Here is a 16,003-nt window from a genome sequence, read left to right as displayed (position 1 = left end):
TTTATTGAGCTGTCGTGTCAATGACTTTTGCCGATGTCAAATACTGCTTTAAAAAATGAAATAGTTTAAATGTGCATGCTATTGTCTCTGGGCTTAATGATGTTGTCTGAGCATAAACACACAGATAGATGGAGAGCAAAGGACCTAATAACGAAACAATAGTAAATAATGCGTGGAACAGGGAATATCTATTACTAAACAGAGTGAGTACAACACAATTAACCACCTAACTGGTTGAATGAGCTTCCATAGACAGTGCAGTGCCTAACTTTTCGTCACTTGTTAAACAGTGGAAGCTCTCAATATCTAACCTTTCATCACTTGCTATACAGGTCTCAGTACCTAACCCCACTTGCTATATAGTGAAAGCTCTCGTTAATAAGCCTTCAAGCCTTTTTATAATGTATAAATCAAAACCTGAAACCTTTATTGAGCAAAACTTCATAACCATTATTACATAATTTCAATCCAAAGATTCGTTTGATGTAGAAATGGAAACCTAAAACCTTTGTGGAGCAAAACTTCAAAACCATTATTACATAATTTCAATCGATAATTGAATGAGTTTTAAAATATCCTCTAGTATAAACATTTGAAGCCTTTACACTAGCTTTTTGTGCTTGTGCGATTTTCCTACGATTTGAGAACAACTTTCTCCTTTTTGTGCTTGTGCGATTTTCCTACGATTTGAGAACAACTTTCTCCATTGTAAGTGATGAAATAAACATATAATGAAATAGACATATATGAAATAATAATGTATTCTCCTAACTCTATTTACAAAATATAATTTCCTTACAAGTGCTCTTTCATACAGGGGCTCAATTGTCTCCTGAGTTCTATATATGTCTAAATTTCTGAATCTCATTCAGAATTGCTTCACAATTGTAACCAGCTTCCGTAGAAACTATATTTGGGCTTTCAGAAGGGACAATGTCTTCTCTCTGATAACTACCACTACCTCGTAGTAGTTTCTCGGAACCACGATCCACTGCACCCTTTAAAATTATGGTTTTATGTAAGCCCGCTAGCATTTCTTCATAATCTGTATCACCAGTTTCTCCCACGAAAACATGCATATTTGCTACGTCCAACCCCCATCGAACAAATAAATACCTACATTACCAGTAATTACCTTGTTAGCAGCAGAATGGAGAACTTCTCCAAGAATACATCCATGACACTTCATAAAACATAAACATATGATAATATGATAATAAAACATATCATGTTTACCAGATTCTCTCACACGATGTGATAATCACGATATAATGGTCATACAAAATGTCGAGGAAAGGGGGATAGCCAAGAGAATATTTAAATTTTCAGTAATAAGATTAGACACTATTTACTTCTCATTTTCAGTGGAGATATAACCATAGTTTTGATAGGTTTCAAAATCCATTTTTTTGGAATCAGTATAATTATGAGCTTTGGCGTATAGGTTCTCCTATTGATGCTCCTATTATTGTGAATGGGAGAGGAAAATCAGAGAAGATAACTTCTTATAAGAATATGAATTCCATTTGTCAAAAAAAAAGCTAAAAGTAATTCACGTTGAGTTGCTCCTAATGTTATAATTGACTGCCCCAAGATGATTTCAAGGAGCAATGCCACATATTGAAGTCATGCATCTCGGTTGTCAAAGCAACTATGATGCGAGTCTGATTTTCATGAATGGTATGATTTGCACATATATCTATGATGCATATCCACATGGAAGGCACGTTTTGACATATTCATATGGGAAGTATCTCTCGAAAGACATGTTGTACTGTATTATTTACCACTTTATTTCCTTATGGATACTTGCTTTTTCTCAATTTGAGGGATAATCATGGTCAAGCTTTTAATCAAAATAATAGATATGAACATGAATAGATTATCATATCCAGTAATGATGGTCACTCATGATAAGGGTTTGTACTATTACAAGATGAAATCGCTATTTTTTGTTTAGTATGCCATTGGACATTTCGGACTTGGTTTAATTAAGTCATTGGGCATTCCAGACTTGGTATAAGTCAATGGGCATTCAGAAGGTAATAGAGAAACATCGTAATTATTATGGTTAAAAAATAGTTTCTAGCAAGATGTATCATATCTAGAACATAAATACCTTCAAGATAAAATCCCCAAGCATAAAAGTCATAATTTGTCAATTTAGACCAAGGACTAAGCTCTCATCTTCCAATAGTTATAGGGAGAAAAGGGTATGAATCAAGAAAAAGCTGAAAAGCATTTTTGCTTTCCTTAAAAAAGAAAAGTTAAGGATGAAGTAAATGTGATACTAAGTCAGTCTGTCTTGTTTCTTACTAAATTGTTTTAGTAAGCATCATCTCCTTGGTAATGGTGATCAAGGTGACATAGAAAAACTAAGATCTCCTTAAATTGGAAGAAGATGCTCTTGTTGAATAGAAGTGGATAAAAAGTAACGAAACTATCATTTAAAATTATTGTTGCTTCCATTTAATGAGAATAGGATTGGAGGATTGCTTCAAGTTAGGTTGTGGATTTTACAAACTAAGAATAGTTGGAGTCCCAAGGTTGCGGGGGAGCACCCCCCGCCTCTGCTGCCAATCCACGCTTCGAGCGGGAGCGCACTCCCTAAAAAAACACTCCTTGCCTTTTCCGGAGCGTTCGCTTCGTGACCGCTCTCGTACGCTCCGGGAGCGTTTTTTTTAGAGGGGGAGCATTCGGGGAGCGATCGCTCCCACTTTGAAAAATGTCTCCCAATTGGCGCAAAAAAAGGCCGCAGCCGAGAGGGAGGGCAACACCGGCGGCAGAGAGGAGAGAGGGAAAGGGAGGGGAAGGGGAGAAGAGAGAAGAAAGGGAGGGGGGGAATAAATAGACCCTCTCTCCTCCCATTATTCACTTCATCCATTGAGAGTGAGAGCTTGAGCTTGAAAGTTTGAACTTGGAGCAAGAAAGAGTTTGAAGCTTGGAGTGAGGAGCTTGGTGAGAGAGGAGCTTGAAGAGCTTGCAAGGGGAGATTGGAGCTTGGGATTAAGGCCAAAGAAGTAGCATCTACACTCTAATCTAGCATTTTTTTTTATGTTCATTGCTAAATAAATAAATATTTTTTTTCTCTATTTCCCATTCTCATTCCTCCATTTTTTTTTTTGGAGATTCAAAACTTCAAATTTCAAACATCATGGTTATATGGCTGGGCATTTTCTTCTTATTCTCATTCCTCCATTTTTTTTTGGAGATTCAAAACTTCAAATTTCAAACATCATGGTTATATGGCTGGGCATTTTCTTCTTCTTGGTTCTTTTTTTTTTATTATTATGGTGTTGGAGAGTAGGGGGAGGAGGGTTGAACATGAAGAAGAGGATGAAAAAGTGGGTTATAGCAAATTTGATGAAAACCCCGGAAAGGAGTATGTTGGTGAGGAGGAAGAGAGTGAACATGATTGACCCCAAAAAAAACTAAACAAGACCAAACCCCATTGTGGAAATATGTTTGTAGGCCTAAAGAAGGGAAAGGGGGTGGAACCACTAAATTTGACTACCCCCATTGCAACAAAACTTACACAGGTTCATACACCCGTGCCAGAAGGCACCTCTGTGGGAAAAGGGCATGGGATGAAGATAAAGCAATAGGAATCAAAACTTGTACAAGTGTGTCAGCAACAGATAGAGCCAAATACATAAGGGAAGAGGAGGAAGCCCAATACAAATCTAAAAAATCAAAGGGTTTCTTTGAACCAAGCTCACAATCACATCAACATGCACAAAGAACTCCTTCAACATCCTCCCATGGCAGTGGATATGGAGGCACAGGGTCACCAAACATCTCTTTAAGGCATAGAACCATATCAGATTTCCTTGATGAAGGGTGTAGGAATGATGTGGATTCAAAAGTTTACCGGTTTCTCTATGCATGTGGGATACCATTCAATGTTCTTCACTCACCTTATTGGCATGAAATGGTTTTTGCCATATATGATGCCCCTAAAGGATACAAGAGCCATGAGTATGACAAGGCCAGAAGCGTTGGGCTTGATCATGAAAAAGCAAAAATATCATATTCAGAGTAGAATGACAAATTCTTGGATTGAGCATGGGGTGTCCATTGTATCTGATGGATGGACACATGTAAAAGGCAAGCCATTGATAAATGTTCTTGTTGTGTCTGTTAGTGGTGCCATCTTTCTTTCAATGTATGATTACTGAGACAAGTTCAAGAACAACGTCAACATTACAGAACCATTACTTGAAACAATTGAATGTATTAGGCAATACAATGTCATCCAAGTCATCATTGATAGTGCGGCTATACCCCCAACATATTTTGGTTTGGGTGTTTGGTTCACACAATGAACCTTTTGATGCATGATATTATTAAGAACAAAAACCAACAATACAAATGGATTGATGATTTGTACAAGAGAGGCAAACAAATGATAAAATTTATTACAGATCATAGCAATACCCATGGCTTTTCTATAGTCACTCAAAATTGGCGCTGTTGAAGATTGCGAAGACCAGATTTGCCAGCGATTACCTCACCTTCAGGCACCTTTTGAAGGTAAGAGGGTCATTGGCTAACATGGTATCAAGTCCACACTGGTAGGTATTAAAGGATAGGACTACAAATGCAGTTGACAAGCAAGGTTTTGAACAGGTGGAGGAGATCGCTCTTGATGGTCTGTTTTGGGCACATGTGAGGCAAGTATTGGAATTCACCAAGCCCATTTATCACATGATTCATTTTGCAGATACAGATAAATCAGTGATTGGGGAGGTGTATGAGCAGATGGATACCATGTTGGGGCAAATAAAAGATATTGTTCAGAAAGATGATCCCAACTTGTATACACTGATTCACAATTGTGTGTGTACACGGTGGAATACACTTAATGTTCCACTACATGCCTTGGCGTATATCCTTATGCCAAAATACTACTTTCCATCTTGGTTGGGCCAACTTGCACCTGGCGGTGGGGTTAGGGTCAAACCCCATACAGATCCAAAGGTATCTATAGGATATATGGAAGCATTAGACAAGTTGGTACTTGACAGGGAGGAGTGTGCTAATCTGCGTCTTGAATTAGGCAGATACTTCAGTTGCACTAGTTTGTTTGGTTCTTTGCATGCAATGAAAGATAGAGACATCTTTGATGCTCTCACATGGTGGGAAGCATGTGGCGAAATGGGACTTTTGCCAAAATTGGCAAAAAAAAAGTTCTCTCACAAGTTGTAAATACTTCTTCTGCAAAGAGGTGTTGGAGCACCTACAGCTTCATACATAATGTGAGAAGAAACAGACTCAATGAAAATTGGGCAAAAAACTTGGTTTATGTGCACTACAACTTCAGGTTGTTGAGTCATTACTATGATCGGGCTTATGAGGATCTAAAATATAAAATTTGGGACAACCACCCAGAGGACAATAATTTGGAGGATGAAACTATACGTCTTGAAGAACTGGAAGAAGAACTTATGAGAGATGAAGATGAAGCAACAACCATGCAACCCCCACCATCCAGTAGGAGTGCTCGAGTTCCAAGTCTTATTCCTTTGTTGTCGTCGCCTCCATGTACTTCCACACGTGGAGGGCATTTGCCTTCTAGTTCTGGTTGTGGGACTGTGCGGGAGGAGACTCCTAGAAGACCACCATGACCTGCTCAGAAATTAGACATTATTCGTGGCGACAAGAGGACATTGTAGATGATAGATTTACTTGTCTTTTCTAGTTTCTAGTAGTTTTTATAACTGTTGACTCTTTCATATTTATTATGATAATTTTTGTAAACATTATATGACAATTTAAGTTTGAAGTTATAACTCATTGGTAATGAATTATGAATATGATGCTTCATAAAAGTTGAAAGTTGTTTCATTTCATTTCATTTCATGTTAGATATTCTTTGTTGCAATGGTTACACTTAGCTTACAAGTACAACTTTGGTGATCAATTATGATAATGTTATATATTGAATTTTGAAAGCTTGAAACTTTAAGATTGATGAATCGTGATTCATGAGACTCAATATGTTGTATGTTACTAACTTGTGGACGTGGTTGATGATGATGATTATATGTTACTAACTTGTGGATGTGGTTAATGATGACTATAACTTCTAGATGATTGTTGTTATATGGTTCAATCAATGTTTTTTAATGTTTTTTATATCTAATTCATCATTCTACATGTTTTTGTTGACATATATGAATCAAAATATAAGAAATATAAAAAAATATATATATTATATAAAAACACTCCCAAACCGGGAGCTTCTAAAAATTTCGCTCCCGCTCCCAAGTAACCTTGAGTTGGACTTCATATAAGATCAAGTGGGAAGGCTAATAACTAATAACTATAGTAACATTGAGTTGGACTTCATGAAAGATCAAGTGGGAAGGCTAATAACTAATAACTATAGGATGACCAATTGAGAGGCTTGTAGAGGTAATTTGTCAATTTAGACAAAAGACTAAGTTCTCATCTCCTAGTAGTTATAGAGAAAAGGGTATAAATCAAGAAAAAACTGAAGCATTTTTGCTTTCCTCAAAAAAGGAAAAGTTAAGGATGAAGTAAATGTGATACTAAGTCAAGTAACCTTGAGCTGGACTTCATAGAAGATCAAGTGGGAAGGCTAATAACTAATAACTATAGGATGACCAATTGAGAGAGGCTTGTAGAAGTAATTTGTCAATTTAGACAAGAGACTAAGTTCTCATCTCCTAGTAGTTAGAGGGAGAAAAGGGTATAAATCAAGAAAAAACTGAAAAGAATTTTTTCTTTCCTTAAAAAAGGAAAAGTTAAGGATGAAGTAAATGTGATACTAAGTCAATCTGTCTTGTTTTTGTAAATTGTTTTAGTAAGCATAATCTCTTTGGTAATGGTGATTAAGGTGACATAGAAAAACTAAGATCTCCTTAAATTGGAAGAAGAGCTCTTTGGTAATGGCAATTAAGGTGACATAGAAAAACTAAGATCTCCTTAAATTGGAAGAAGATGCTCTTGTTAAATAGAAGTGGATAAAAAATAACAAAACTATAATTTGAAATTATTGTTGCTTCCATTTAATGAAAATAGAATTAGAGGATCATTAAATAGAATTAGAGGATTGCTTCGAGTTAGGTTGTGTGGATTCTACAAACTAAGAATAGCTGGAATTTATAGATAATCAAATGGAGTCTATAGAAGATCAAGTGGGAAGGCTAATAACTAATAACTATAGGATGACCAATTGAGAGAGGCTTGTAGAAGTCTAGGAATAAAATTGATACAAATTCTTGGAATACTAGATACCAACTAAGAGAATACAATACATCCTTTGGAGATAAAGGAGGTCCAAAATGCTAGGATCTCAGCCATAATAACAAAATTCTACAGAGATGACTCTCTCAATCCAATTATAGAATAGATAGATTATTATAAGTGGATTATAATACAAACACCCCTATTAATCCAACATTTAAAAAGTTGAGCAAATATGTAAGGTGTTAATTTAGGTATGTTTTATGCTTAAGAGCAATTTACTTCAAATTTCTTATTAGCCCAATATCAATCTCCAGATTAGCAATCACATCAGCATGATAGTCAAATGCAGACAGAACATAAATAGTAGAAGACAAGCCAAGACAAGAGGACACAAGATATGGCACCAGCCAGGGACAAACCCTAATGTAGGGAAACCCTTGATCAATTCTTCTTATAATCTTCAATAGTTCAGTAGAGAGAGAGAGAGAGAGAGATAGTACAAATATACAAAACTGATATTTTATGACAGCAACAGCAAACCCTAACCAGCAAAGTCAAAGCTGGTCAAACAGGTCAGATTTGACCCCCAATCAACTCGGTCAATAACCGAAACAACTCAGCCTCCAATAGCAAGAAGAAGCACCCCAAAACAGTCCGAAAATCACCGTCAAACTTCGGTCAACTGCAGTTAGCCCTAGCACAGTCAATGCTGGTCAACGCAAAATCAAGGGGTCCAAAAAGCTGTCCAGAACTGCGGCCTGCCAAAGAGAGGCAGCCTAACCCAATCATCCACACTCAAGGAGAGATAACACTGTCCAAAACGCAATCCAAAAACCCTCCTGCAACTTCGGTCAAACTCAATCAACGCTACCCTAACAGAAAATCGGACTTCGGCCTTCCACACGTGAGAGAGAAGCAGCTCCAGAAATGCATACCCAAACAAGAGAGAGAAGGATGAGATGAGATGATGAAATGAAGCCATGAGGTCTCCTCCTTTTATAGCAACGTTGAGGTTAAGTTGGAGGTGAAAAATAATTGATTTGCTTGCTAGTCGTCTTCTACGACTGGATCACTAGCATTGAAAACCGTCTTTACATTGGATGGTTCGGCAATCTTGACAAATTGTCAAGAATATAAATAAATTCATATCTTCATATATACATGTTGGAATCGGATGATTTTTAGATCACCTACACCTCTCGAAGAGAAGAATACAAGAAAAATATCAGCTGCTCCAAATAAGGTGACCCACATGGAGTTTGGCCCTAGTTGCCAATTTTAACATAAGGCCTACCTTGAGATCTCATTTTTTCCTTGAGTTCTCTCTTAATGAATGAGGTTGCCTAAGGCCTACCTTGAGATCTCATTTTTCCTTGAGTTCTCTCTAAATGAATGAGGTTGCCTACGGCCTACCTTGAGATCTCATTTTTTTCTTGAGTTCTCTCTAAATGAATGAGGTTGCCTCTGGAGATCTCATTTTTTCCTTGAGTTCTCTCTTAATGAATGAGGTTGCCTAAGGCCTACCTTGAGATCTCATTTTTTCCTTGAGTTCTCTCTAAATGAATGAGGTTGCATAAGGCCTACCTTGAGATCTCTTTTTTTTCTTGAGTTCTCTCTAAATGAATGAGGTTGCGTATTTGCACTGCTAGTAATACTAGGAGATCCCATTTTTTCCTTGAGTTCTCTCTAAATGAATGGTGTTGCCTATTTGCACTCCTAGTAATATGTGAATATGTAGGCCTACCTTGAGATCTCATTTTTGCCTCGAGTTCTCTCTAAATGAATAAGGTTGCCTCTTTGCACTCCTAGTAATATTATCATCTAAATGAATGAGGTTGCCTCTCATTTTTTCCTTGAGTTCTCTCTAAATGAATAAGGTTGCCTCTTTGCACTCCTAGTAATATTATCATCTAAATGAATGAGGTTGCCTCTCATTTTTTCCTTGAGTTCTCTCTAAATGAATGATGTTGCCTATTTGCACTCCTAGTAATATGTGAATATGTAGGCCTACCTTGAGATCTCATTTTTGCCTCGAGTTCTCTCTAAATGAATAAGGTTGCCTCTTTGCACTCCTAGTAATATTATCATCTACATGAATGAGGTTGCCTATTTGTACTCCTAGTAATATGCAAATATGTAAGGCCTACCTTGAGATCTCATTTTTGCCTCTAAATGAATAAGGTTGCCTCTCACTCCTAGTAATATTATCATCTACATGAATAGGTTGCCTATTTGGTAATATGCAAATCTACCTTTCCATTTTTGCTCGAGTTCTCTCGAAATGAATAAGGTTGTCTATTTCCACTCATCTTTTATAATTTAAGTACTTTCTCGTTAAGTCCCATAGTGTATTTAATATTGTATGGTAGGTAGGTTTTGATCCTTTGAAATTTGTTTCACCTTCAACATTAATCTTCTTTCCATTATTTTTTCTTAATGTACCATTTTGTACTTGGATTTTTTAATATTTATTTCTCAATTGTCAATGGTTATTTTAATAATAAAAGTTTAAGATATTTATCTTAGCATCCTCTCTTCAATCACTCTTCAAGCTTTATGGTTCTTAAAAATGGCTAGAGTGTCTACTTGGAAACATAGGACATTTCGAAAAAGCAACACGATTCTACTCCAGAAATCAGCTCAAGCATTAATTTCTTTTCTCATTTGAGAAGCATGAAAATACTCTATCCAATTCATGTGAAAATAAAGTCATTATTTTAAAATGTATAGAGCCCTTTTATATCAATGGAAATAGATGTAACTTTCAATGGCACATGCCTATCAAAGGCGAAGAATACTATGGTCTATCACTACAATGATGAATACTATGTCTTGTCACTACAATCATGTGCCTCAATGAATTTATGAATCATATCCTAAAATATATGAAGAATATAAAGCACATTGTTCAAATACTATAGTCTATCACTACAATCATGTGCCTCAATGAATTTATGAATCATATCCTAAAAAATATGAAGAATATAAAGCACATTTCTTGAACATGAGAGTTCCCCATCACAAAAACCATTATAAATTAAGATAAATGTCAAAAAAATATAAACGCACAGGTATGATTCAGTAAACCATGCTCCTTTATATTGCCAAGGGCATTACTCTCAAGCTACTACAATTGAAAAAAGTATAAGCATACCTCAAAGCTTGTGAACGGGAAGCAAGAAGCGGAATCACATGTAATTGCGTGGAATTTCGACAAAACATCGGATGGCATCTGAGACCCCGCATTCTTAACCTTTGACGAAATTCATCCACCTTCCGAACCTAAACGCACAAATCCAGTTTGGTGAGAAAGAGACATTCCATAAAAAAGGCACAAGGCCAAAAACAAATACTATTCACCATTGATGAGGGGCTTTGAAAAAAAGATCAGTAAATCTCATAACATGTCTGTTCAAAAATTTGCCCTTAGTTAACCCTAATCAGTAATAATAATAACCTGCCTCGAAGAGGATTTAAGTTACATACCCTTGTTGAATCCTTGACAACATATGCAACGCAATGGGCATTACTATGCTTTGCATCCTCAAAAATAACACGCTCCTGCTTTTCTTGGCCATCTCTTTCTGGGGCAGTTAACAAGGACATTGTTTTCCTCAAACCTTCCCCACCCCAACGGTAGTCAATGTGGGAGTCATAATCTGGATCAGGGCATAGTTTTTTGTTTGATCCATCATCCGGATAAGCAGGAATTGTTGGATAGTAAAGTTCACTCCCACTGCTACAAATTAAAGCATCAAATTCATGAGGCAGTATATTGCCAGAGTTCAACATTCCCAGAGTTTCATCAACTGTCAATGCAGTTGATAGCACAAGACCCGCAAATCTTGCTGCTGTTGCATCCGAACGCACAGCTTTGATTATCTCCTGAATGATTTCCAACATACGGGGAGATACATTACCAGTGTCATCATAGCAGTCCACAGCTATAACAAAAAGCTTCCTCTTCTTTCTCAGTGCGGGATACTTGTTTGAGACAATCACGTTATTTGCTGGAGCCCTTGGCTCATTTACATCCGGCTTAGGTTCAGTTTCTTCAGTGATAGAAGATGGTGGTCCCCTTTTCAGTTTATCCAAAATTCGTTTTACCTGATTATATGTTTCTGGGTCGCCCTTTGCTGCCAGAAGTTTGTCAACTTCCGCAGAATTATCCAGAGAGCCATTGACGGAATATTTCTCGCCATCAACAGAAAGTCGAAGAGACATGTCCTGGACGTCCTTCAGGGAATCACCCATCGATTCCTCATCCATAGTAGTATCCATTAGAGTGTCAGTCTGCCACTGAGGATGCCTCATCCTGCATACATCCACCCGGGACAAATATTTTCTGCAATGCTCAGGCCATGAAAAAAGGTGAATGTTTCTCAACCCATTACGGCGACATTCATTCCATAGGTTTTTGTCTGCTACGAGCTCTAGCAATGCATTTGCTATGGCCTTCTGATCATGGGGATCGACTAATAGTCCATTGGTCAAAGTCTGCAAGATGTTTCAGAAATAGAAAAAAATTTAAAGGTTTGATTTTTGCCACATATTTAAATATCAGATTTGAAACTAAAAAAAAATCCTGGAAACCGCACCATCCAATCTTTGCCCTGAATATTTTTTCATCGCACAAGTATTAATTGCAAGACACCAAATATCCAAATTGGTTTAAGATATAAAATACTGTACACTGTGTATGTCCACTGGTCCTCCATTCTTTGTAGCTACCATCGGTAAACCATGCGCAGCTGCCTGCCAGTTACACAGCAAATTTTGTCCAAACAAATTCAAGTTGAAAATAAATTATATTGCTCCCAGGAAAAATCTGAACAGACACGGCCACAGAATAGACTGCAGAATTAAATCAGAAAATAAACTATGGCGAAAACAACATACGCTTAGGTACTAAAATGTTGAGTAGAGAATTTCTATACCTCAATGAGAGTGAGACCAAAAGGTTCCACCAGAGCTGGATTAATAAACACACCCTGTTAACAATCAAAAATTAATTAAATACTACGAAGAATTGACTCTATTTGTGGTATGTACTATGTAGTTTCTTCCATAACTAAAATAAAGAGTCTCTAGAAAGTTAGAAACAAAAGCACCTTTGTTTTTGCAGCAAGACGGTAAATTTCTGGAACATCTGATTGCTTGTGATGCTTTGGATAAGCAACTTGTCCATACAAGTCATACTTATCTATCAGCTTCAAAACTGTTGTTAGAACAGCTGCATTACCTCCCGACATTTCATCTATATCATCTCTGTTTCCCATTACTAGTGTCTGCATTAACCATTTTATGTGTAGTTAGTTTATGATTTTGTAGACAATACGTGATATATGGACATTTTTGCATGTGCATGCTGCACAAGATATTGATACCAGCTGGCCAATATAAACACCACAGTCACTAAATAAGCTCAAAAGCAGAGTTTCTGACCAAATTTGCCAGCTCTTTTAATGGCCGGCATTCTCCAAACGCTTTGACTAGAGTAGTGAGATTTTTTTTGGGATCAGGTCGTGATAAAGCAAGAATCATGGGTTTGTGCCGATTTGTGAAAAAACGCATCACCTGTGGCCAAAACATAAAACAAGTTAAGATGGCATATACTGGTGGAGCAAAGCTAGCTATGAAATGAGGAAATGTCAGCTGATGCATATTGGACTGATAAGAATGATTTACCTCGGACCATATGGGTGGCAAGGCTTTAGGAGATAAGTTACCATCACCATTGATCAAAGCTGCAAGGTCTCCATCAGCTTCTGCAGGCTCTTGGTCTGCAACTACATTGCTGAAGTCCATACCAGGAGGTATAACCTGGAAATGAAGCAGCTTAGCAGTCTCTTTTTCTAGAAATATTATATGACTAATTTCAGAAAGGTTAACTAAAAAACTTTATTAAGCTTCCTTCCAAGCAAAAAATTGAAAAATAATATGCATAGATCCTATGTTTCATTATTTTAGCATTTTCATATATACTTCTTTCCTGCTACATACTACAATTTGGAACGGCTCTGACTGCATAGACCCTCCCAGTGCAACTCATGCCAATGCCAACCCATTTGGAATTATGACTGAATAAATTTACGTATGTGCTTGACAAAGGTAACTCACCACCATTCGGGGCATGAACCGACCATGGCAACTCACTTGTCGCTTTGCACGGGCTCTCAAAATCTTTTCAAGTCTGACATCAAAACCATCATAAAGCCCCCACTGCTCCACAATTTCCTGCTTTGTACTCGTAATGACAAGCTCTGCAGCATCCAAAGATAGTTCTTCTGCTTCAATACGGCGCATTATTTTGTAAGTTGCATTGATGTCCTCTTTTGACTGCCTGCCTTGCTTCAAAAGCTGCTCAAGTTTATTTCTCCCAAGGGAATGACCAGTCAGAACCATTGGAACATTCAAAGCTCCTGACAAGAGTGCTGCACTATCACCTGCATCAGCATAGTGTCCATGAATAACATAAGGCCAAACTGGATCACCTTTACCCGCTTGATCCCCAAGTACTTTGGACATGTTCAGAATGTGACCTAATGCCCCATCTACAAATTCTTGAATGTAAGGCCACAATAATTCCTTGGGAATATATTTATCTCGTGGACCACAAGGGATTCTTATGATATATGCACCACTGCTTTCCCCTCCACCATGCCCATCAACATCATAAGATCCCGAAGATAACATTTCTGTTGGCTCTCCATAGCTCCAATCAACATCTGGAGAGGAAATCTGGCGTGTGAGTAAATCAACACGGTATACACCAGGCATCATTGACAATGCTCTTGCAAGTTCTACAACGTATTTAACCTGAACAATATGAAATACGAAGCAATCAGTAAGACTGTTGAATATCAAATCTTATTGACCATTCAAAATTGCATTTCCTCGGCAGGCAAATTGAACAAATATTTTTGTATTTGAAAGAATAAAGATCTTCCAAAAGGAAAATTTCAAAGCATATGCTACAAGGGAAAATACAGTCTCTCTGGAGGTAGCATAATAAAACACACACCTGCCCGCCTGTATCAGAATCTCTACCCAATTCCATGTTTTCTCCTCTTACTAAACCATGCAAGCTGCACAGAACAAGAGAAATATATAAAATAATTCCCCAAAAAGAACAATGAAGGAATTAATAAGGGCTTCTGCTTTATTATTGAACTAACGAATTTTCAGCTATCATCTTAATATGGTAAAAAGCTTCAATTATTTTTTGTACAATTAAAAAACTGACAATATGAATTTAGTTGAAGATAATTAGTTGGTATAGAATCACTGCCACGGGTGGCTCAGTAATCTTAGCAAGTTAGAGATATCCTGTTCTTTTCCAAGCAAAGACAATTCAGGTGATCAATAATTGGAGCATTAAAATTGAACATCTGAAGTGCTAGAGCTGTTGAGCTAGAACAAATTCCATTTTTAGCTATGCCATCCACATATAATAAGGGATAAATTATGCATAAGTTGATATAAGTAAAGTTTAAATCGCTGAAGAGGCTTTAAAGGAGCTTTGGAGAATCTTTAATGACTGGTACTCATTTGTTGTTAACTGCAACAAAAAACTACAAACTGACCCAATTAGAAGAGAGTTGCAAGAATTATCTTGAAGAAGCTTAAACAAATAGCTTCCGGAAGCAGCAAATACGTAGACTGATTTTATTAAGCAAATACGTAGACTGATTTTATTTCAAACTCAAATTGTATACTAAAATTATATTCATTAAGTGGAAAAATTTGAAAAGCGTTTTACAAGTGGCATGGGAGCAAGAGAGGAGACATTCCCCATCAAGTCTCCAGTCTATTACGCACTACAAAGTAGAGGAAAACACATATCAATATATAGTCAATGGCATAAAACAATGAGAGCATAATCATGATGACAAATCCAAGGCCTTGTAGGAATATATATGGCTCCAACCAGAACTGGGATCAGCATCCTCAGCCTTAGAGTTGCACAAACCTCTAACCACTCTTACTCTTTATCTTCCACTGTTTGGGAGATAGAAGGAAGGAAACTGGGATGACCTGGGAAATGTGGTATCACAGTGATTACTGTCACCAAAAACTAAAAAGAGACTTAAACAAGAATGCTAAGTTTTATTCATATGCTATAATTTTCAAGGCTATTTGAGCTCCTAATATTTTTGCACACAGTATGAGCACTCGGCTATGCTCTGAGAGAGAGAGGGGAACCAATCACCATACTGGCACACAGTCCACCTCAAGGAGAGGTGAAATTCTCAATCCAATCCATTTTCAATTAATGATAAAGACAACGACTAACCATCAAGAAAATGTTCAGTTTATCAACTTGCATTTTACATGGACAGCAACATGTGTTCTAGCAGCAAGGTTGTCAAGAATGCCAGATACTGGTTGGAGGGAGCTAGTCAAAACCAGGCCCATCACTATTGAAATCGTGTGCTTGGATACACTACTGTGCTACCTATGTAACTGCATCAATTAGTACCTACTATATAAGTTCAGTTATGCCACACTTGCACCAAGTGATGCTACTGCTAAGAAATTTTATAAAAATAGCTTTCAGCTAAAATGAAAACTGGCATCTTTTACAGTTCTCTGTTTTTTGACAAAAGTACAATAAACCTTCCATATTGCATGGAAAAAGAAGCGGCTGAAGCTTCCTAGAGAAATTGTAAGTAGTATCTCGTGTATCGATCTTAGTATACACAGCTGTTAAAGTTCCAAACCATTTCATTATATCCTTGTCTGAGTTCAATGCTGTCTGGAGTGGATATAATATTAGCTTCCAAGA

At 37.1% G+C, this 16,003-nt stretch overlaps 1 protein-coding gene across 2 annotated transcripts in view; it reads right to left on the bottom strand.

The window, feature by feature from the left end:
- Positions 1-532: 532 nt before the first annotated feature.
- SPS3F (sucrose phosphate synthase 3F) overlaps positions 533-16,003 on the bottom strand; it is a 28,856-nt gene continuing 13,385 nt past the window's right edge. The window contains exons 4-14 of one of the 2 annotated variants that reach the window (XM_089430582.1): positions 14,240-14,303; positions 13,336-14,034; positions 12,904-13,038; positions 12,661-12,792; positions 12,327-12,503; positions 12,153-12,206; positions 11,908-11,970; positions 10,702-11,712; positions 10,370-10,497; positions 800-1,116; positions 533-680 (exon numbers count right to left, since the gene is read on the bottom strand). In XM_089430582.1, coding sequence (XP_089286708.1) covers positions 840-1,116; positions 10,370-10,497; positions 10,702-11,712; positions 11,908-11,970; positions 12,153-12,206; positions 12,327-12,503; positions 12,661-12,792; positions 12,904-13,038; positions 13,336-14,034; positions 14,240-14,303 — 2,740 coding nt within the window. In that variant the 3' untranslated portion in view covers positions 533-680; positions 800-839. Of the gene's footprint in view, positions 681-721; positions 1,117-10,369; positions 10,498-10,701; positions 11,713-11,907; positions 11,971-12,152; positions 12,207-12,326; positions 12,504-12,660; positions 12,793-12,903; positions 13,039-13,335; positions 14,035-14,239; positions 14,304-16,003 lie in introns of those variants that run through there. The other variant, XM_089430578.1, reaches the window with a different exon arrangement.

Source organism: Pinus tabuliformis, chromosome 6, assembly GCF_031772625.1.
Source record: "Pinus tabuliformis cultivar Carrire ecotype Pingquan chromosome 6, CPIR1, whole genome shotgun sequence".
Taxonomy (NCBI): domain Eukaryota; kingdom Viridiplantae; phylum Streptophyta; class Pinopsida; order Pinales; family Pinaceae; genus Pinus; species Pinus tabuliformis.
The sequence above is the reverse complement of the archived record's forward strand: the minus strand, read 5'-3'. Positions and strand labels throughout refer to the sequence as shown.